The sequence below is a fragment of the Daucus carota genome, chromosome 6 (genome assembly GCF_001625215.2).
Source record: "Daucus carota subsp. sativus chromosome 6, DH1 v3.0, whole genome shotgun sequence".
Taxonomy (NCBI): domain Eukaryota; kingdom Viridiplantae; phylum Streptophyta; class Magnoliopsida; order Apiales; family Apiaceae; genus Daucus; species Daucus carota.
In genome coordinates this window covers 12,513,820-12,537,704 of record NC_030386.2, presented here as the reverse complement: position 1 = coordinate 12,537,704, position 23,885 = coordinate 12,513,820, and the positions used below count along the sequence as shown (strand labels likewise).

Here is a 23,885-nt window from a genome sequence, read left to right as displayed (position 1 = left end):
GTCTGTGGCTAAGAGGATGGCTAATCCTCCTAAACCTCCAAAAGAACCTGAAAACCCTGATGACTATCTCATTATTGCTAACATTGAAGAAATTTCTGAGTTGGAGCTGGAGCTGGATGATCTTCAAGAAGTAAGAGGAATAGAAGCAACTTCAAAATTACCTGAAAGATTGGTATTCTCTTACAAAAACAAGGGTGATGTCATCTGACCTCTTCACAGAGTTCTGAATTCTGAGGGATTCAGTTCTCTAACAAAAATATATGGATCTATGAAGAGGACTGGAGGATTTACACCACCTGCAAAGCAAATGGTACTAAAGAGAATCCTTGAGATCAGGAAGGAATGGAACTCAGATGCTAGTCTACAAAGAAGGCTGAAAATTCCCTACACTGGAAAGAAAATTCATCATGAACCTACTCCAGTCATGGAATTTAGGGACAATCAAGGTGTTAGGAGATTTTTCAGACCTAAAGATCAACTCAAGGTTGCTAGCTTGAATACTCTGAAGACTCTCCAATCCAAGCTCAACAGACAAGACAGTGATGAAGAATGGTTCTACAGGATCTTTCAGAAACAGATCAATATTCTTGAAGAAAAACTTAAGTCCAGAAGAAGAAGATCTTCTAGGAACAAGTAACTGCTCAGTCTAGAGGAGCATAATTATCTGTAAACTTTTCTAACTCTTGTATTTAAATTCTGCATTTTATTTTACTAATGTTTTGGTATCATCAAGTGTAGAATTTATGTCTGCATCTTCTCCAGTCATAAATTGGGGGAGATTGTTAGGAATCAATAATTTTTGATGATAACATAAACATTTTGTAACATGTCTTACTTAGAATCTTTATCAAATTTCAGTTGTAATTGTTACATTTCTTGTCTTTGGGAATTATCAACGGATGGGTAGAATAGGATGGCTAATTGTAAATATCCAATGCCATGTAATTTTATCTAAGTGAAGGATATTCAACTGATGAGATGTAACTATTCAACTGAAGAAGACTGGATGATGTTTCAACTGATGAAAATCAAGCATTCAACTGAAGACAAAGTATTCAACTGATAATGCTGAGGGATTCAACTGATGAGACTGGAACAGCATTCAACTGATGGAGTCTGTAATTCATTCAACTGATGAGCCGGGCATTCAACTGATAAAGTAAAGAGCAGTTGAAAGCAACCAGAACTTTCAACTGATGAAGTAAAGAGCAGTTGAAAGCAACCAGAACTTTCAACTGATGAAGCAAAGAGCAGTTGAAAGTGACTAGAGCTTAAGTCTGACAAATCACATGGATCGAATTACACTAAAATAGACATGGAAGCCTAATTAGGAAAATAAAGAAGAAGCAGAAACATACTTATCTCATGCAGTGCAATCTGGATCAAATCAAGATTATGGTCAAAGATGAAGACATCTCAGAAAGCATGCATAAGACAAAGTTGTGCAGCATTGTTTTTAGATTAGAGTGCATTTTGTAATCTAGCTAAAAGCTTTGTAAAACTTGGAGTATATAACCAAGTTAGTAGCATCAGTTGAACTTGTTCAAATTACTTGAGAGAAAAATCTGAGAGTTAGAACTTGTTTTGAGTGATGAACCAGCAGCTGTGCGAATTGTAAACAATCCACAGATTCTTCAATATAAAATCTCACGGGTGGATCATTCAATCCACCCGTATTTTTTTAATACTTGGTGTTTTTCTGTTTACTGTGTTCTTAGTATATTATTCTTGAATCTTTTAAATTTGTAAAAGATTGTATTCAACCCCCCCCCCCTTCTACAATCTTTCTCTTAGTTGGTGTAAAATAACAGTATGTGTCGTGTGAACAAAAGAATATTTGATATTTTATTTTGGAAAACTTAATTACCGTCAATTTTCAATTAATTCATGAACTATTTTATTTATTTGAAAAGAGAACTGAAACACAAACTCTCAAAGTTGAAAAAATTGATAGCACTTAAGTAAGTTATTTAAATTTATTTTAATTCATGAATTCAAGTTGCTTAGACATCCAAAACGTTTTAACATGAACGTCTTTGAGCTAATCATATTGACATCAAAACCATCCACATTTCGTCTAGATTGAGCACTACAATTGAATATTAATTAGTATCTTACCATGTACGTATACATAGATTTGATAATATATATTAAGTAATTAAAACTTCATTTATGAATAGATATGATTGATCGGATTTGACTGGATTTATTTTTATAAATGAAAAATCAAATAAAATCATCATTAGAATGGGAAAACAATTGTATGATAGTTATGATTGAAAATACAGAACTGATATATACATACTGAATTAGCCTTTAAGGTTAAAATAACGAAAATCAATTTTATGTGTTAAGATTTATATAGAAAAAATATAAGAAAATGGTCATTCTCTCTCTATATATAATTAAGTAGTCGTATAATATCTTTAATTCAGTTTTCATTTAAAAATTTAACATCCGTATAAATTGAGATATACATCTTTTATAGTCCAATAATTGAGTTATGTTTCATTTTAAATATATTATATGGTTATTAAAATTAACAAACAAACTAATCAAATTAAAATATAAATTTTTGTCCATACAAGATAAGATATAAAAACAATGTAGTAGATGACTCGATTATACAGAATTGTATAAGGTATACTGAACATTTACAATATTGATCAAACATGTCGAGAGTACAAATGGACCGTCTTAGATCTGATCAAAATAATGAGTGTATATTAGTTTTTCTTACTTTTTGTAGTACAATTTTTATGAGAATCGTCTTTGTCAAGTTAGCTCTATAATTTAGATGATATACTTTAATATTATATTTGAGATGTAGTAGGTCATTCCGAACACAATATCTTATATCACTTGAATACATGTAAAGCTGTGTAAAACATACTTTTCATATTCTACTTTAGAGCGGAATATAATTGAATATAGCTATATGACAATTACAATATACAAGCTCATTATTCGTGCGATACACGTGTGTATTTAAATTGCTAATAATTTTCTTGTATGTGTTGAAATTAAAAATATAGTGTGATATGTTGTTGACGAGATTCAAAATATTAACTTTAAGTAGCATATATGTAGAAGTATAGAAAATAAAATTTAACAATTGTAATCAATTTAATCAAGTGATCAAACCGTTATAACTCACCATATCGACCACAGATCGACGATCAATTTTTTTCATATTCAGCTAAAATAATATATTGGCCTATAACCCGTGGGATGCACATCTGAATTACAATGATTAATGATTTTATTATATGTGTTGAAATAATAATTTATTGTGATATGTTGTTGACGGGATTCGATACTTGAACCTTTTGTAACATGGATGGAGAAATATAGAAAATTCAAGCCAAAAAAATTCTTAAAATTGATGTATAAAATCGCCTGCATGTTATGTTTTAAACACAATAATGCTAGAAAGTTAGAGGGATAGTGAAGACGATAAATTAACTAAATGTTTATAGAATATATTTCCAACAATAATTTTAAACTTATAATATCAAACTGGTCGCTTCAAATTCTTCAAGAAAAAAAATGAATTATAAATCGAATCACTAGAAACTGTACCCGTGCCTTGCACGGGTTTTAGGGCTAGTTAATATTTATAAGACAACCATCTATCTCGTTCAACCGAAATACACAAAAAAAAACAAAAAAAACTGTACTATTTTTTATACTCCCTCTGTCCCATTTAATTGTATACGTTTCTTTTCAACTGCTCGACACGCATTTCAATGCTCTTATAAAATATAGTTCCGTAACTTATTTTTGAGATTTTCTTTTTCTGAATAAAAATATAACATCCAAACTTTAATTCAGAAAAAGAAAATTTTAAAAATAAATTACACAACTACACTTTACAGGAGCATTAAAGTCCGTGCCGCGTCCCCGTCCCCCAATGTATACAACTCAGTGGGACGGAGGGAGTAATACTCATAAATCATATATCCCGTTCAATTTGTTCAAGGTCAAAATAAAATTAAAAAGATGTGGTCAGTCACGTGTGACTGTAACTTTAGCTGTTTAGCCGTGAGTTGTGCCAAAGTATTATTACACTTACTTGATTAGACGAAGCCTTTTTATTGTTTTAATTACGATCGCGTATCAAAATGGAAAGGAGGAGATCTTTGAAAATAAGCTGCGATTCCGATCGGCGTCGGAAATGAATTCCTCTAAAAGCTCCTCTACCTGGGTACGCCACTTAATCCCTATCTATACCTATACATTGTGTATATGTATGACTTACTGCTTGCTATGTATGTTTGAATGCGCATCAGGGATCTAGCTCATTTACAATTGGAGAGAAGATATGCGCTGTTTTCATACCATTCGTAGCTCTCTGTGAAGCTCTCGTCTGCAATTTAGCTGCTTGCTTTCATTTGAAACCTTCTTCATCGCCCGCTCAACCTATTCTTTATACCTTCAACGATATCGTTCGACTTTCTCAAGAAACTCCGTGTTTGCTCTCTCTCTCTCTCTCTCCTTTCCATCTCTCCCTCCCTCGCTCTCTCTCTCTCTCTCCCTCTCTCTCCCTCTCTCCCTTTCCATCTCTCCCTCCCTCGCTCTCTCTCTCTCTCCCCCTTTTCATCTCTCCATCTCTCTATCTATCTCTCCCCCTTCCCCTCTCTGCATCTCTCTCTTAATTTTTTGAAAGATCTTAATTTATAAAGGCTAGAGGTCTAATTCAATTTTATTGTTGCAGTTACGGTTAATGAAGTGGAGGCACTGCGGGAACTGTTTAAGAAATTGAGTAGCTCAATTATAGATGATGGTCTTATTCACAAGGTATTCCTCTCCCTAAATCACCAGGACTTCCCACCAGTAACATGGCCGTTGCTATTTACTTTTAGGAATAAAAAAAATTATTTCATCAAATTTTTAACACTTCTGATCGCCACTACTTCCTACACTTTTGGTCCCCAGTTACTAATATATAATAATAATGACGGAGAATGAATACAAAGATTGGTGTTGGAGTTTATAAAATAGTGTTCCTAACTAAATCACTAGAAGTCCTTGTAGTATAATATATATTGGGAATGCACTAAGACATTGTTGGACTAGCTCTTCGAAATTGAGTCGTTCAGTTTGAGTTTCAAATTGGTTACTGTTCTCTTTTCATTTGATTTTCGAATTGTAGTGAGTTTTTTGAAGCACTGATACCTGCATCAGGCATAACGTATACATTATGTGATGTATATTGCATTCAAATTTCATCTATAATTTGTTAACTACATGGCATTGAGGAATTTCATAACACAATATTCGGAGGATGTTGTGAGGATAAGATCTATGAGGTGATGGTTGATGATAGTGACGATAAGCAAAGAACGGTGGCTCACATTATGGTAATCCGAAGACAAAGGAGAATTCCCTCTCTTGGTCGGGATTGATTTTCAAAAAGTCTTACACAATGTGCCTGTGTACCTTGGTAATCGAGCCATATGTAGTTCTGGGGAGAACAAACAACCTAAATAGGCTAGGGTTCTCGCCCTAGAGCGCATCTTGATCTCATTACCTTTAATTATCAGTTGACCCTACTTTACTTTATCCATATCATTGTCAATATACTAGGGTGTTTTCTCTGATTAGAGCTGACACTCCCTTGTAGTATGACACTTCAGGCTGTTAAGGTGCTCCTTGTTGTCTTTTAGAGTCTTGTGATGTGAGGCGGGCTGAACTCAAAATCCTCAGCGTATCCAGGACGACAACTCCATCTTCATCAGGGAGAAGCCAGCATTATATTCCTTGTGATGCCTACACCAGCACCTTAAAATAAAATCTACATGTCTACACCTTGTAGTTAGTATAATTTACTGACGTGGGCCCAACCCATTTTATATAATAGGCCAGACATATCTTGGCAAATAACACTGTAAGATTGTGGTGGGTAAAATTTGTATGTAGTCTAGTCTCTGGTGCAACTGTGCATGGTTAGCAATCATTTCTAATGATGTAAATAAGGAATAAAATTGGTTCTTTTGTGTGGAAATAAGATGTCTTATTTTTGATACACATTGAATAATCATTGATGTGGTTATTTGAAGGAGGAGCTCCAATTGGCTTTGTTCAACTCATCCGCCGGCAAAAATATTTTTCTGGACAAGGTAAGTTATATGCCACAAGTTGTCTATTAATATTGCTTACCTGAAATAAGAATTCAAAAATTGAAATTCATTTTTGGATCAGTTTTTAGTTTTTAGCATCTTTCAGGGAATGTTGCAAGGATTTCATGAAAAATGTTTAAAAATGGTCATTTAGTTGTGTGTCTGGTAAATTTCATGCCAAGCAATTTATCATAAAGTGATAGATTTAAGATGTACTTCAGTATAGAATATGATTCAATAGTTTGACAGTTTTATATTCAGCTAAGGGTAAAAGTTAAAACTTAAAAGCCCTCCTGGTGTCATGGGTAGAGACTTGAGATGCACTAAAGTGCATTTACAGACCTTTACTAATTTTGAAGATATGATATAATAATGCCTTCATAGGAACAGCTTATTTAACCAATCACTTTTCACAAGGAATTGATCTCATATCTGATTATTTTACTTTCTTCTGTTCCTATTATTCTATACACTATAAAGTCTGTATATTAGACAACAATGTGCTCATCCATAAAGCACCTAATTGATCTAAATAAAGACATGTGTATCACATTTAAAGCACCTTTAACTTTATGTTTTATATCTTCACAAGTTCAACAAACTTGCAGTCTACCAAAGTAACGATAAACTTTCATTGTATGCATCTCTTTCTTTGGTCCATAACATCTTGTTTAATCCAGGTCTTTGATCTTTTTGATGAAAAGCAAAATGGGGTTATTGAATTTGAAGAGTTCGTGCATGTCCTTGGTGTTTTCCATCCTGCTGCTTCTATTACAGAAAAGATCGAGTGTGAGTATTTCAGAAAATTTGTTTGTTTTTTGTTTTGCTTACTATTTAAAGACGAAAAGCTCGTAGACATATAAATTTTGAAATGCAATAATTTATTTTCTCCTTGTTTCATGCAGTCGCATTTAGATTGTATGATTTAAGACAAACTGGATTCATAGAACGGGAAGAAGTGAGTATCTTGTTGCTTCTCAGATAGGGAGATAATTTACTCTTACATAAGAATGAGCATAAAATGATTAATGCAGTGTATTTTCTCCTATATTTCTGTATATTTCCATCTACTGATTTCTTTGAGGCTATGATCAGATATTACATAGGTACTCGCAATATTCCACTGTTGATAAGGGTTACTATATTCTTCAGGTGATGCAAATGGTAGTCGCCATCTTGAAGGAAACTAATGCATCTCTATCAGATGAGATTCTTGAAGCTATTATTGACAAGGAAAGAGATATTACCTGTTACTTGATTTTTTTATTTTTTTGAACTATACTTTTCAATTCACCTTGTAGTCCTTTTTTGAACTCACATTTTTTTTGGTGGGCTCAGACCTTTGAGGATGCAGATGCTGACAAGGATGGTAAAATTAGCAAAGAAGAATGGAAATCCTTTGCTGTTCGGCACCCCACACTTTTAAAGAATATGACTCTTCCTCATCTAAAGTACTTCTATATACATTACCAATATTTGAATTATAAACACTTTCTATCATTTGTTCAGGTGTTATATGCTATATGATTCTGAAATTCATTCATATTGTATCTATGTACCAGGGACATCACCACTGCATTTCCAAGTTTTATTTTCAATACAGGAGTTGTCGACTAAAGTCCTTCTCTTCTAACAAACGTCGGGCTTTACAAAACAGAGCACAGCGAGGAAGTGATTACATCCACTTGTACAGATTGTTTGGTGGCTCTCACATTTGCTTCATGGACATGCAATAGCTAACCTTCAGCCAAGGAAGCTAGGGTGGAAACAATTACCACGACAGACAGGGTGGGGAACCAATAGCCTATCCTGATCCATTTGCCTGGATTCTTTTTGGTTCACATTCTTTGTACAGATTGATTATTTTTTAAATCTGACAGAGAAAATCCCAAATTCATTTCATTTATTTTTGGACAAGACAAAATACAATGAAATGATCAAGTTACATCAGTGTTTGAGACATAGAGTGCATAAAAGAGGTCGGTCAGATCAGATGTGTAAATTGTCCTTGTTAGTTGATGTAACATCTCACCGATTTTATAATTTTTAGCCAGATTTAACAAGATATTAATAATAACTAAATATAATTAAAAAAATGTATCATTTTATAATATTATTAAAAATTCATTGAATTTCTTATGATTTTTTTTTAAAACAGCCATCTTTTGAATTTTTGTAAAAGACTTTTCAAAATTATTATTAACTATCTATGAAAATTTGAATTTTGATATCTAAATTGACTGCATGAAAATTTTAGAAAAATATAATTTGTAAACTTGAATGGAATATACACATATCTTATATTCTTATTATGATTGTTGAGAGACAGGGAGATAAGATTTGCAAATATGCTACTACAGTACCCTATGGTTTCCTTAAATGTAAGAGCTTATTCATCCTCATCACTAGACACAAAAACACATCAGAGATTGTCTTACACCCCACATCGTACCACTCCCAAACTCCCTAATACTCCGCTCCCTTCACCTCCCGCCATCACTACAACAACCTTCAAGTCGGACATCGTCATCAGTAGCCCAAAACAAGGTATTTTTCATTCGTACACTTTATCGAACAGGTGGTGTGCATTATTTATATGCCATTTTTCTCTTTACTTACTGCCTTTGTTTTTTCAACAGGAGATGTGAGGGGAACTACTTGTATGGGTTACGAGACATGGTTACCGGCACCACCTAAGGTAGACAACCCTCGGTCCATCTACAATGCGGCGTCTCTGGCCTTTATTGGTGACTGCATTTATGAGGTTTGCTTTCATGGTTATGAATAGTGCTTATTGTAGTATTGTATTAATAGAGCTGGCCAAAAGGGCGGTTTAACGGCGGGCCATGCTTGTTCCGCTGGGCATGGAACCGGCACTGCTAAGTGCTAAGCAGGCAGGCCGTGCTCGTGCCGGGGAGAAGGTAACCCATAATCGTCACGCGGGTTGGCGGCGGTTTGGTGGGGCGGGTTATTTTGTTCAGTTTTTATACATTATTCTAATAAAATATTCAGTTGTATTTAACCACAAATTAATAAATTATTAATAAGTTTTAAAATGTGATTAGTGATTAATTAAGGAGATTAAGCCGAAAAGGCGCGAGATCACACCATTAAAGAAAATTTTGGTGAAATCCCAGGTGTTGGTGATCTAGCAGCATAACAAGATATACCTCTTTCAGAAAGTATAAATGGCAGAAGTTTTAAAGACACAGGCGCTCTGGAATCGTGAGCCACTGGTAATATAGCTACATGCCTACATCAAACAATTTTCAACAGAATTTAAGTTACAACTTGAGTAAGCAAGATTCTAAGTATGAAGTAAAGAATGGACAATGGTCTAAGAAAAATCAAGACAAAAACTTTATGTTAGCTGAAGCTCCTGAATGCCATATCTCTTTGGTTAAGCTCACATGCCGGTTCACGAATCAGCACGCCGTGCCGTGATATATCTTTGCGGTTCACGGTTGCGGGATACTGAACCCGTACCCGGTTCGTTTATTGCTACCGTGCTGATTTTGATCTGGCTTGGTTCGTTTCAGCACATCAACAGTTCGGGACGGTTCGGGGCATGCCAAACCGCCCGTTTGGCTGGCTTTATAGTATTAAGGGCTTCAGTATTTTGTTGGACTCATATTAGTGCCTGTATTCGGTGATGAATCAGAAGTAGCAAGTAAGAGGCTTTTGTTGGAAAAGAAAATAAGAAAGTAAAAATATATTGATTTTGTGTTTCGCAACCGTGGTTTAGGTGTTGCATCATCGGTATTTTTCAAGGTTTAAATTAAGTCGTGTATGAATCATCGGTATGCGTTTAAAGAAGAGTAAGACACACACTTCAACTGTGAGGTCAAAGAAGAGAAATATTGATGATTTTCTGATGGTTTTCATGGCAGTAATTCGAGTTGAGTCCGCAGGTTCGGCTTGTCGGCTAATCGATAAATAATTTACCCTATTATATAGGATCGTGCATTGTGGTAAACACATATTAATGTGGAGAACAATTGTTTTACACACGTATTATATTTTTATGTTTTATTTTTGTTTTTTAAGGAACAAGTGCAGAACCACTCTTCTCATTTGAACCACGCGTTGTGTGCACATGTTTATTTCATAAGTCTAACATGTCCTACCAAAAATAGTATTAAAATTGCTCACACACGTCCAATGACCATATTTCCGTCACTAGTATAGAAACTATCGACTATAACATATACTCCTTGTATCCAACTCATTTGTATACGGTATTTTCTGTCCCACTCATTTGTATACAGTTTTTTTTGCATTGCTTATAAACATTTCAAGGCTTCTATAAATATTGTTCTTATAACTTATTTTTAATTATTTTTTTTTATTTTGTATGAAAATTTAAACATTAAATTCTTATTCAGAAGAAAAGGAATTTTAAAATAATTTATAGAGCTATATTTTATAAAAGTTTTAAAATGTGTGTCAAGCCTCTGTCCCAAACATAGGACAAACATAACTACCTAGCTGGACAGAGGGAGCATTAATCAATTGAGTGAACTTCAAAATTTTGTTATTAACAATTTAGTAAAATTTGTTGAGATATAGTTCAATAATTCTTATCGGACATTATTAATTTATAAGGATTATAAGATTTATTGAAGTTAAAACTAAAATAAACAAGTAACAACTAATAATTGATAAATATTACTCCCTCCATCCTCCCATTTGTCTACAAATGGGTTGGGCATGGAGATTAGTGGGAAATAGAGAGCAAAGTGGGTATAGTGGTGTGACCGATTGATATTTAATGTATAAAGTGAGTATAGTGCCGGAAAGCAGTTTGGTAAGTTTTGAAATTGGAAGGATTATCCAGAAAAGAAAAGTGTAAAGAAATGGTTAGGACACGGGGAGTATTTAGTAATATAAAGAATATTCACCCAACTCATAATTGGCGAATTCGTAGGTTAGTAGCTATTACTAATATAATAAGTTAGGCCTTAGTGTTTCACTTAAATTTATATTTCATCCTAATCTGGACCGAATTTTGGACCAGTCGACCTCCCCATTGACAACTCACCTAACTTAGCTTCCAACTCCAAGTAAACATTCAAGTCGGTCCCAAAAAAGTGACTTTCCAGCATCCTGACAACCATGCATTTTCTTTATGATTGTGTAATTAAAGATTGGCATATTATGCTTCTTTACATGGACTCTATTAATGTACAAGTACACCATGTAAAGGAGGCATTGTCTTTTTGTAGAAGTTGTGATAAATCTTTACCCTAATAAATGAGGAAGATATCTTCAGAATTTTACAAGTTGAGAATCTGCATTTGTTGCGTTGCATATATTTCCTATACTCTGGTTATTAAACATTCTCCTATATAATTAATTTCATCACAAGCTTGCCTGTTTGACACAATATTATATGCAGCTATACGCTCGGAGACACTTTTTGTTCCCTCCACTAAATATTGAAGAATACAATGATCGTGTGATGGCTGTTGTCCGCTGTGAGGCCCAGGTAGGGTATAGTATCTAAAGTTATGTAGATCTTTAACTAAATCTTGAGATTTGAAATTTTAGTGAATCATATATAGAAGTGAAGTTGAAGATTTTAATTATCTCATTGTGTCTAATATTGGGAAGGTAATAGTTGAATTTATATATTTATCTATATCTAGTTTGCTGGATAAATCTATTGTTCTCCGCTAAAATATTGGTTTTAAGAATGTTGGCTTCTCTGTTGCATGATTATATCACAGCTCTTGGACATCTACTCCATAACATTTTTATCACTAAATAGTTGGGTTGGCTCACCAGTCACCCCTCACCACACTGAGAAAATAAGCTTAATTATATATTTTTAAGAACTACTGACATGATTGGTATGATTTATTTGGGATTCCATATTATCTTCAGCATTTCTCTTGTACATTTGCAACAAGTTCCGAGTCTGAAAGCCAGCTACTCTTTAAGGCATCAGTTAGTCCATCGAATTATTGGTAAAGCTGATTGTGAGAATGGTTTAGTTGTAGAAATGGTATAGGCATTGAAAAATGAACCTACCTAACCATTTATTCAAATTTCCCACACTTAATGGCAAGTTTATTAGGTAATAAGAAATGTTACAATGATATGCTAGTCACTGTTATGTACTGGTGAGCTCAGTCACTACATAACACAATCATGTACAAAATTTCGTATTTGAATATTTTGGAACTATATCACTGTTTTCTAGTGCTCAAGTTGTGTTATGTACCTAAATTGCACAACTACATTTGTTTTTGTAATATATATCTTATTAAAATATTTTGAAAAAATAAGTAATACAAGTTGGTCTCATGTCTTTGCAGGATGCAATGCTACGCAAGCTTTTAAATGATAAAGTTTTATCCGAAGAAGAAATGTTAGTTTGCATTTTGTTGTTTCTTAAAAGTTTCTTTCGTCAGTGTATAGCAGTTGATTTGTGTTTATAGATCTTAGGAGAGAAAATTCTTGAAGAAACAATCATGTCTTAAAAAGAATAAAACCAGTGAAATTTGTGTTTCGTTTATAGCTATGTTTAGTAGTGGATCACACCTGTTTTTTAAACCAGTAAAAAAAATTTATTTATTTAATACTATAATTTCATGAGTTGCTTATTGGCGCCTTGATGATAGAACTCTGGGGAATGGTTATAGGGTTAACTTTTTTCATAATGTGATAATAGTAGTAATGGGTTCTTTATTGTGTGTCTGTTAATAGTATATGGAAGGGACAACAGTTTTTGGGATATGTTGGATGGGTTAATGGCATTTGTCCTTCATACTAGCAGAGGCGGGCAGGTTCTTGGGTCATGATTTTTCATTATTATCTTCTTTCTTTTTGTGGGGGGAAGGGGAGGTGGCTCTTGCAGGCCACACTTTAGCTCGGTCAGGGAATACTTGTTTTGCATAGTAGACGTGCCTCAATGTGATTCCCTGAAGGAATATCATGTATAAGCATGCCGTAGTGTTAAGTGCAGAGTAGCATATTGATTTATTGCATCTGATAAGCATCCACTGCAGTGATATTATCCGCTGGGGAAAAAATATTGGCTCAGCAGCCAAAACAAGGACAAAGAAACGTGCTGGTGTAGCTGTCTACAACAGAGCATCCTCATTTGAAACACTTGTTAGTTTATTTCTACTTGCTATTTCATTAAATCTTGTAGTTGAAAAAGAGCTTGAGTGAGTGATGTCAAATTTTCTAAGAAAAGATAAATCCTATTACTACTGATAACTATCGCAATGAAAAGGTTGTATATATGATCTGATATATGATTTTCTAATAAAGCAGTATATATATCGTATTAAGTATGTGATTTACTTACTGACATCTTAACAAGTTTGTTTAAGACTTGTAATAAGAACCTGGTTCCTCTGATTCTATTATCTAATTTATTCTTTATGCAGATTGGCTATTTATACTTGACAAACACAAAACGTCTGCAAGAGGTCATGCTAAAATTAGGCTTCGTAGCTGATGGTCCTCCAACTTAATCTTGAATGGTGTAAATGGTGGGTGAAATGTGCAAAGTGCTCAACTTCACAAACTGACAATTAATATGAAGTGTATTAAAAGTGGAGATTAAGCTAGAATGTGCTCCATAATATGTATTAACTGTGGTCTTACTTACACTTCTAATCGAGAGGCCTAAAGGACAACTGTTTTACAAAATTTGTGGTTTTTATTAGATTTTTAAGTAAGCAGTTATTATATAAATCTTTACCATATGATATGAAATAAAAAATTGGAATTTATTGATAGAGCTAGATGTATAGTAAAAATTCTTCTGCACATGAAATATCATATTGCTTGACCATATTCCAACATGTCAACTTTTATAACTCTATAGAGTGGATTTTATAAATTAAAATAAGTTACGATTAACATAAATAGTCTCCTCGGAGTGGGGTGTGAGTCAGGCTAAGGATCCTCTAATGAGGAGGAGAACCCACAACCTGGTCGTCTCCCCGAGTCGGGTGAATGACAGGAACATGATCCATCGCACAAGGGAAATCAAGATCAAATAATCTCGGACGTCGAGTCCTCACTGACTTAAGAGCATCGTCCCATCAACTCCTTCCGGGTCGAAATGACCTGGAAAGAAGTTCGACTTGAGCATTATTTATTGCTGTTAATTCAAGATAGCTTAAGTTGAATTTGTAAAGGGAGGTCTAGACTTGGCTCAAAGTGCTCCACAACGTTCAACCTGGGAGTCTTGAGAACTACTAGTCGACCTTCGGCGAGGTCTGACCCCGAGCTCCTGCTAGGCTGGATCTATGTGCTTGAAGCGCTAGCACTTAAGAGAGTGCTTAAGGCGCTTAACCTTAAGGTGCTCGACTGGGGCGCGCTTCACCAGGACCTCACCAGCGTCGAGCTGGATATATTGAACGCCCACTAGTTGACTTGGAACTAGGTGCCCTAGGCCAAGACAAATCCTCTAATTAGACCTCAACAAGGTCAACCTCCAGAACTCATAGACCCGGGTCTTAAAAAAAGATTAATAAGACCTCAATGATCCTCCAGCCCTTGAAGATCATAGACCGGGGTGTTCAAAAGGAGTTTATTAGACCTCAATGAGGTAGGTCCTCTAGTCCCTAAGCTCATTGACTCTCTGAGAGCATAAATAGAGCTCATTTGGGTCTATTTAAACATGTGTTTAATTTTCAGGCCGAATTAATTTATTAAATAATTCATAAAGTGCTTGCAAATTTCAAAATTCAGGATATGTTCTGAAAGTTTGGAATGAAATTTCGGTTTAAAAATTTTGAAAATTATTTAAGACTTAAAAAAATTTCAAAGAAGCAGAATTAAGCCCCGTAAAATATGAAAAATGCTTGAAATCACTATATTTATGATGAAATTGGCAAAAAAAAAAAATTGTTGTGCAACATAGAAGAATATTTTTCTTCAATTAAAGACTTTAAAATTCATGTAAAAGAGCCCAGTTGAGTCCTTAATCTGTCGATTTGGGAGAAATTTTATTTTTAGTCTAAATAAGACAATTTTGTCTGTTACATAAGGATGATAACTCAACAATAGAATAGGATGTGTAAATAATACTATGCCGGCACATGAATCAGAATATATGAAGACAAAGGATAAAGAAGTGATCTACAATCTTGAAGGAATAAATTCACCGGAAGAAGTTTATTAATATGTTTATGCCCCGGTGAAGATAAAGATTGATGTATTGAAGATTGTGGAATCAATGAAGATGTTGTCTAAGTATTCGAAAGGTTTCACTGCACACTCTTGAAGCAAGATATATCAATGCTTATTCATTTATGAAGATAGCGTTGAGTGAAATCAGAAAATTTTGAATATCATGAAAATACCAGGAAAGTCAAAATATCATGAAATTCTAAAGTCTACTGAAGATCACAATGGCAGATCTCAACCTTGATGATAAATAAAAGTACAAAGACTTTCAGGATTACAGATGACTTGTGCGCACACATACTATATCACTTATATCTAGGCTTGCTCACACATTAGAATGTAAGACATATCATACATGCTCTAAATAATTGGCATTGTGAAAACTCTATATAATATTCTTTGTATATGATAGAATTTCAATATCACCACGTGCCTTTAAACTTATAGTTGGTTTAAAAAATTAGTATTGGTATTAGTAAATTAGTATTGGTATTGGTAAATGTGCTTTTTACCACTTATGTTAAATGGTGTTGATAATAATCGACAACTACTGGTTATTGTTTTAATTGAATAGTAGTAAATGATTGCAACCATAAGTTGTATGAAATAACATGTAAAGCATAATGTAACGTAACTGTAATTACGATAACTCAACAGAACAAAAGACAGGAAACAATACGTAAGTATTATACAGGAATCTACAGGTTGGAGACGAACAGACAAAGACAATCAAGATATCTGAGACGAGCATCCGTCCACTGGAAGAAGTTCATTAACATGTTCAAGCCTCAGTGAAGAATAAAGTTCAATATGTTTCTGCTATCAAGATTGCCTGAAGATCAAGTATCAAAGACCAGAAGATTCCAGTATATTTAATTTGATTATTTATAATCAAATTTATCGAAGCAACATCTAACCAGGAATGACTGATCAAGTATGTTATCAAGCAAAGGATTCAAAGAATTATTTCAGTTCGAGTCGTTCGTGAACCAGACCAGTGCACAGGACGTCAGGACATACGAAAGTATTCAGTGGATTCGATCAACGAATTAATTGATCAAATCAATCGAGCTGCTCCAGAATATATTGCCAAAGAATTTTGATTAGATATATATATATATATATATATATATATATATTAATTGTTAATTATTTGAATATATAATTCAAATAATTAATTTACCACAATTAATTATATGTATATGTATATTTAATCATTATGCAAGATGAGGAGACTTGTGAAATCTGTCTAAGTAATAGACAGTATGCATCCACTGTGTGGCGCAAGGTTTGACCATAAGTCAAAACCTGCGCTCACATTGCCCTCTACACTGTGGAAGGAGTGAGGCGCCAGGTTTGACTAAAGTCAAAACCTGCGCTTCCCTTCATCACAGTGTAAATATGTTGAAGAATTGCCTAAGTACCTCATACAGTGAGGTTTCCACTGCATAGGAGCGCAACCTTTGACTAAGTCAAAGGTTGCGCCTCTCATTATCTTCACTAGCGCAAGTATGTGAGAATACATAATTTCTCTAAGTCAAAAACCACAGTAGCAACAGTTGGGGCGCCAAGTTTGACTCCCCTAGCGCAACCTTTGACCTCAGTGGAGAATATGTGTATGTAGAGCGCAACTTTCATATATATATATACTTATATACATATATGTGTATATGAAAGTGGCGCCATCTACTATACTCACTGGAGTTAGTTTTATTTTTATAAAACGAATCCGTCCAGGACGAACTCAAGTCGTCCAGGACGAACTCGTTAACCATGGTTAGATTTTGTAAAGCCTATAAATAGAGCTTTGTAGTTTCATTTGAAACTAACTACACACTTTGTAAGTGCACACACTATACACGTTCTCGAGAGTTAAATTAGAAGATCGTATTTATCGAGAATTTGTAATAGAGTGATTGTAGTCTCTGCAGCCGACACTTGTGTTGGAATTTGTAGCACCCGAGGATTATTTCTAATACAAGAATATTCCCCGACTTGCTGGAGTTATTTATTTACGATTGATTTAACATGGACTGAAATAAGATTATCCGCAATTAAATTAAATCGAAGAAATTGGTACGACGTATTCAACCCCCCCCTTCTACGTCTGATTGGACCTAACAATTGGTATCAGAGCGAGGCTGATCGATATACAGATCTGAGATCCGTAACCAATCTGAAAAGCTAGCTGTCCGTACAATCGTAATTTTATCTGATAACAATGTCGACACACAAGTTAGGAATCAAAGTACCTCCATTTGACAAGGATGACTACAACAACTGGAAGATGAAGATGTTGCTGTACATCAGAGTTGCTAATCCCATGTTCATTGGGATTCTGGAAAATGGTCCATTTGTGCCTATGAAGATTATTCCTGAATCTGTTGAAAATGGTGTTCGTATTCCACAGAAGTCTGTTCCCAAAGAGAAAAGTGAATACACTGACACTGATAAGGAATATGTTGCACAGGATCATAATCTGCAACTCATAATTGTTGAATCAATGACCAAGACAATGACACATCTGATACTAAGTCTGAAAACTTCAAAGCAGATGTGGGACACTATTGAGGCATTGATGGAGGGATCTGAAGAAGTCAGGGAAAACAGATACGATATGCTAATTGCCAGATATGAAGCATTTCAGGCAATACCTGGAGAGAACATTTCTCAAATCTATGAGAGATTCATGTTGTTGTTGAATGAACTCACCCTGCATGGAAAGACTTATCCACAGAAAGAGATAAACAGAAAGTTCTCATTTGTGATGCCACCTCATCTAGTTGTTAAGACAGAGACCATCCGGGAAAGAAACGACTTCAGGACTATGACTTTGGAAAAGCTGTTTGGAAAACTGAAGACGTTTGAGATGGAACTTGAACAGAGAAAGATTATATATGGTGGTGGATCAACAGAATCCAAGAGTATGGCCTTACAGAAGACCACTGCACTGATTGCTGATCAACCATACTTTGGTTATCAACAATTAGTTGAATATGGTATCAATGATCACACTGTTGCTCAGAGTGATTGTTCATCCATCAAAGCTGACTATCCTTCTACCATTACTGAGATTGTAGAAGCTGAAGTTGATGAAGTTTCTGAAGAACCGGAGGATGAGTTCTACACTCAAGAAGAGCTGGAGCAGCTGGAAGATAAGTCAATGGCTTATATGGCTGCAAGGTTCAAGCATATCAAGTTCAGGAAGAACCCCCGGTACAAGAAAGCTTCAGGGAACAAGTTTCAGGGTAAAGGAGGATACTCAGGGTCAGGGTCAAAGAGTACTGGCAGTTTCAAACCAAACATGTATGACAAGAGCAAGGTCAGATGCTACAACTGCAATGACTTAGGGCACTTTGCAACAGAGTGCAGGAAACCCAAAGCAGCTCCTGTCAGAAACAACTCATATGATAAGAAGAATTCTTATGAGGATCTGAAGAAAGAGAATGAGAAGCTAAAAGCTAAGTTGGAAGCAATGGTGGCCAAGCACAAAGGAAGGGCTTACATTGCTGAGGGAAAAAGCTGGGATGACACAGATTCTGATGATGAACCTGTCCAGAGCAATTATGCATTTGCATTAATGGCTGACACTGTCGAGGAATCTCCATCTCAGGTATCTCCTGAAATTTCTGTTGATGACATGACTACTGCTGATTATAAAAAGACTATAAATGAACTAGGTCAAGAGATGTATAACTTGCACACTAGTTTATTAGCTTCAGAATCAGATAACAGTAGTCTTTCTCTAAAGATAGCTAAACTTGAAGAAAGAGTAGATGAATTAGCTTTAGAGAAACTCATAAACACTAACCTTAAAGATAGAATTGAATATCTAGAGAATAAGGAGAAGTGTAGTGCAGAAATTGAGGAGTCCCTTAGGTCTCAGATTGCTGACCTAGAAACTAAGCTTAGGGCCTATCAGAATTCTGCCTTTCTACAGAAAGAGATCCTGGATAGTCAAAGGGTTGATAAGAAGGTTGCTATTGGCCTTGACTATAGTTCTTTGGAAAGAGCCAAAAGAAAGAAGAGAAAAGAGAATGAAGGCATATTTGTTTCAGCAGGAACTGAGAATGCTCCTGAAGGAACAAATATACCTAAAATTCTGAAGAACACCAAGACCCCTATCTTTAGAATGGCACAAACAGAACCTCTGATAGAAGAAGACCTTGTCATCAAGGAAGAGTTGAAAAATGAGGAAGTTGTTAAGCCTCAAGTAAAACAGGAATCACAAGAAGTACCTTCTAATACCCATGTCAGAAATGACTCAGATAAAACTGGATTAGGAAGTACTAGTTCCAACAAAAAGAAGAACAACAGGAATGGCAAGTTAGATCCTAAGAACTCCAATTCTAGGAATTCTAATGCTAGAAAGGTTTGTAATAATTGCAATTCTACTAATCATCTTACTCATGCATGTAAAGTGATTAAAGTAGATAATTCTGTTTCTAGCATGCCTAATACTGTTAACATGAATGCTGTTCATTTGCCATGTGGTAGAGTAGGTTGCATGCTATGTGCTATGAATATGATGTCTGCATGTTTTACCATGTTGAATGCATCTTTTTCTGCACCATCCACTATGAATATGAATATGCCTGCACCTTCTGTTGCCCCTGTGGCAAAGACTGATAGTCCTTCTAAGAAGAAGGAAACTCCCAACTCCAAGTCTAAAAGCACTTCTGCTAAGACTAAAAAGGAGAAGAGTCCAGTCACCCCTGAACAAGCACATGTTAAACCAGTTTCTGTTGATAATCCTGTTTCTACTAAATCACCTGGACCCAAGAACGTCTGGGTACCAAAGAAAGTTTAATCCATTTGTGAATGCAGGGCACAGGAAGGAAAAGTAAAGTTGTGTGGGTTCTTGATAGTGGTTGTTCAAGACACATGACTGGAGAAAAGTCCCTGCTCACAGATGTGGTGATGAGAACCGGCCCAATTGTAATCTTTGGAGATGACAGCAAAGGTTTTACAACGGGATATGGTAAGCTGAAAGTTGGAAATGTCATCATTGAAGATATCTCTCTGGTGGAAGGACTTAAGCACAACTTACTGAGTATCAGTCAGTTCTGTGACAAAGGATACAACGTAATCTTTCAGAAGGAAGTTTGCTTAATCCAGAACCGGAAGAACAAGGATCTTACACTTCGTGGTGTAAGAAAATCAAGTTTGTTTATAGCCGACATAGACTCAGCAAGTAAGGGGGAGGTCAAGTGTTTCTACACCAAGGCCTCTGCTGATGATAGTTGGTTATGGCATCGGAAGCTCTCACACTTGAACTTTAAGACTATGAACTCTTTAGTCAAAAGGGAACTTGTGAGAGGATTACCACAGAAAGAATTCTGTCAAGAAGGACTCTGTGATGCATGTGAAAAAGGGAAGTCAAAGAAAGCATCACACAGGAGCAAAGGCATGACTGACATTGGTTCACCCCTTCAACTGATTCATATGGATCTGTTTGGACCAGTCAACATTCCTTCTATATCAAGGAAAAGATATGCTCTTGTGATCGTCGATGACTACTCAAAATACACATGGGTATTATTCTTACATTCAAAGGATGAAGCAGCACTAGTCATCATTGATCATATTAAGAAGATTGAAAAGGAAGCAGATCTGCCAGTAAGGGCAATCAGATCAGATAATGGGACAGAATTTCGTAATGCTGTTCTTAATGACTTCTGTACTGATAAGGGCATCTCTCGTCAGTATTCAGCTCCAAGGACTCCACAACAAAATGGTGTCGTAGAAAGGAAGAACAGAACCTTGATTGAAGCAGCAAGGACCATGATTAGTCAATCAAGACTTCCAATCTATTTCTGGGCTGAAGCTGTAAGCACTGCTTGCTACACTCAAAATCGTACCCTGATTAATAAGGATTTGGATAAGACTCCTTATGAAGTAATGGCCAACAGAAAACCATCACTGAGTTACTTTCATGTGTTTGGTGCAAAATGCTTTGTGTTAAAAGAAGAGCATTTGGGAAAGTTTGATGCCAAAGCTGAAGAAGGCATATTTCTGGGTTATTCTTTGGAGTCTAAGGCCTATAGGGTTTATCTGATCAATGACGACAAACTGATTGAAAGCATCAATGTAAGATTTGATGATACCAAACTCCCAAGTCTCCAAAAAGAAAATGAATCTGATTCTCTGGAGTTTGAGAATTTAGAAGACATTTATTTAGGAGAAGATCAACCTGAAGCTGATATAAGGGAACCTAATACAAATGAAGGAAATGCTGATCCTGAACCATCTGGAGGAAGTATTGGTAACAATACAAATGATCATCATGATCACAGTGGTCAAAGTGGAGGATCATCAAATAGGATATACATCAGCTCAGGGGGAGTAAGTCAAAGTGGATCCACTAGTCATCACACTCAACACAACTATGATTTTGGTGAATCATCAAGATTGAATCTGCCAAGACAAAGGGTATGGAGTAGAGACCATCCTGTTGAACAAATCATTGGTGATCCAGACACAGGAGTGCAGACTAGAAGAGCAACTCAGAATGAATGCAACTTTGCTGGATTCTTGTCTCAAATAGAACCAAAGAAAGTTGAAGAGGCTCTAAGTGATCCAGATTGGGTATCTGCAATGCAGGAAGAACTCAATCAATTCGAAAGGCAGAAAGTTTGGAAGCTGGTGCCAAGACCTAAAGGAAAATCTATAGTTGGCACTAGATGGGTTTTTAGAAACAAACTGGATGAAGATGGTATTGTTACGAGGAATAAGGCAAGACTGGTTGCAAAGGGTTATTCACAAGAAGAAGGAATTGATTATGATGAAACCTATGCTCCAGTTGCTAGGCTCGAAGCAATCAGGATGTTCTTAGCATTTGCAGCACACTCCAACTTTAAAGTATATCAGATGGATGTAAAAAGTGCATTCCCGAATGGTGATCTGGAAGAGGAAGTCTATGTTGAACAACCCCCTGGGTTTGAAGACAAAGAATTTGAAGACTTCGTATACTTTCTCTTCAAAGCACTCTATGGCCTGAAGCAAGCCCCTCGAACCTGGTATGACACTCTTTCCAAGTTCTTACTTGAAAATGGTGTCACCAGAGGTATCATCGATAAAACTCTTTTCCATAAAAAGCATAAGGATGATATAATTCTTGTACAAGTATATGTCGATGACATTATATTTGGTTCTACTAATGATCTTTTGTGCGAGAGATTTGCTAAGTTAATGCAGAGCAAGTATGAGATGAGCATGATGGGAGAATTGTCCTTCTTCCTAGGACTTCAAGTCATTCAGAAGCCTGACGGTATTTTTATCTGCCAATCTAAATACATCAAGGATCTTCTGAAGAAATATGGAATGGAAGAAGCATCTCCTGCCAAAACTCCTATGCCAACTGCTGTCAAACTTGATCAGGACAAATCTGGTAAGTCAGTTGACATCACGAAGTATCGAGGTATGATTGGCTCTCTCTTATACTTAACTGCTAGTAGACCAGATATCATGTTCGCAACTTGTTTATGTGCTAGATTCCAGGCTGATCCTAAAGAGTCACATCTTATAGCTGTTAAGCGTATTTTTAGGTATCTTAAGGGAACCCCCAATCTAGGGATTTGGTACCCTAAAGATACAGGTTTTAATCTGATTGGCTATACAGATTCTGACTTTGCAGGATGTAAGATTGATAGGAAAAGTACTTCAGGAAGCTGTCAGTTTCTTGGACGAAGATTGGTGTCATGGTATAGCAAGAAGCAACACTCCGTGTCTACGTCTACAGCTGAAGCTGAATACATAGCTGCTGGGAGTTGCTGTGCTCAAATCTTGTGGATGAGGAATCAACTACAAGATTATGGACTCATGTTGGATAAAATTCCGATTCTGTGTGATAACACGAGTGCCATTGCCATTGCCAACAATCCTGTTCAACACTCCAGGACAAAGCATATTGATATCAGGTATCATTTCCTTCGCGAGCATGTCATGAATGGAACAGTAGAGTTACACTTCGTACCTACTGATCAACAAATTGCAGACATCTTCACTAAACCACTAGACGAATCCACTTTCTCTAGACTGGTTGGTGAACTTGGGATGTTAAATATGTCTAATTAATTAGACAAGAAATAACTGCAAATTGTTCGTAAGTTCACAAGTTTTAAAATGTACATATTTTCAGGACTTGTGAATTTACAAAGAGCATCCAGTATTTTACATGATAATATGATAATTAGTTTTGATTATTTGCCATGATTTATATCACTTTCCTGTGATAATGAGTTTAAATGCTAAGTGGTAGGTATTTAGAATTAATTTTCCTGAATTATTTAAGTGCTCATATTCAATTAATGAATATTAGTGTTTATTTAATTTATATTTTAATTATATTTGATTAATGGATTTGAAGTAATTCAAATTATTTTAAGTTTACCATTAATTAAATTCTAATTAAAATACTTGCAGCATAATTAATTAATTATTGTTTGACTAATTTTAATTTAGTTTAACATTATTTGATTAACTGTGATGAATTTATCATAATATTGGGTTATTTTGATTCAATCAAAATACATTCGATAAATTGGTAAATGGGGTGTGTATCTTTCTCTTCATAAGCTAAGTACAAACCCCTACTCTCCTATGACTTGA

The 23,885-nt window shown here is 35.3% G+C and overlaps 2 protein-coding genes across 4 annotated transcripts; both read left to right on the top strand.

Annotated features, from left to right (window-relative positions):
- Window positions 1-4,049: 4,049 nt before the first annotated feature.
- LOC108227759 (calcineurin B-like protein 10) lies at window positions 4,050-8,084 on the top strand. Of its 2 annotated transcripts, none has more exons than XM_017403085.2 (9): window positions 4,050-4,207; window positions 4,293-4,473; window positions 4,718-4,800; window positions 6,063-6,122; window positions 6,803-6,911; window positions 7,028-7,080; window positions 7,275-7,355; window positions 7,461-7,573; window positions 7,685-8,084. In XM_017403085.2, the coding sequence occupies exons 1-9, from the start codon at window positions 4,178-4,180 to the stop codon at window positions 7,737-7,739; spliced, it is 765 nt and encodes a 254-aa protein (XP_017258574.1). In that variant the 5' UTR covers window positions 4,050-4,177; the 3' UTR covers window positions 7,740-8,084. The 2 variants fall into 2 exon arrangements, with proteins under 2 accessions (XP_017258574.1, XP_017258573.1); XM_017403084.2 differs by having other exon boundaries at window positions 7,218-7,355.
- Window positions 8,085-8,418: 334 nt separating this feature from the next.
- Window positions 8,419-13,787, top strand: LOC108227761 (uncharacterized). Of its 2 annotated transcripts, XM_017403086.2 has the most exons (6): window positions 8,419-8,669; window positions 8,762-8,886; window positions 11,521-11,610; window positions 12,443-12,495; window positions 13,136-13,241; window positions 13,523-13,787. In XM_017403086.2, exons 1-6 carry the CDS (start codon window positions 8,471-8,473, stop codon window positions 13,607-13,609), a joined length of 660 nt encoding a protein of 219 aa, XP_017258575.1. In that variant the 5' UTR covers window positions 8,419-8,470; the 3' UTR covers window positions 13,610-13,787. The 2 variants fall into 2 exon arrangements, with proteins under 2 accessions (XP_017258575.1, XP_063935581.1); XM_064079511.1 differs by lacking the exon at window positions 13,136-13,241 and having other exon boundaries at window positions 8,425-8,669.
- The last annotated feature ends 10,098 nt before the right edge of the window (window positions 13,788-23,885 follow it).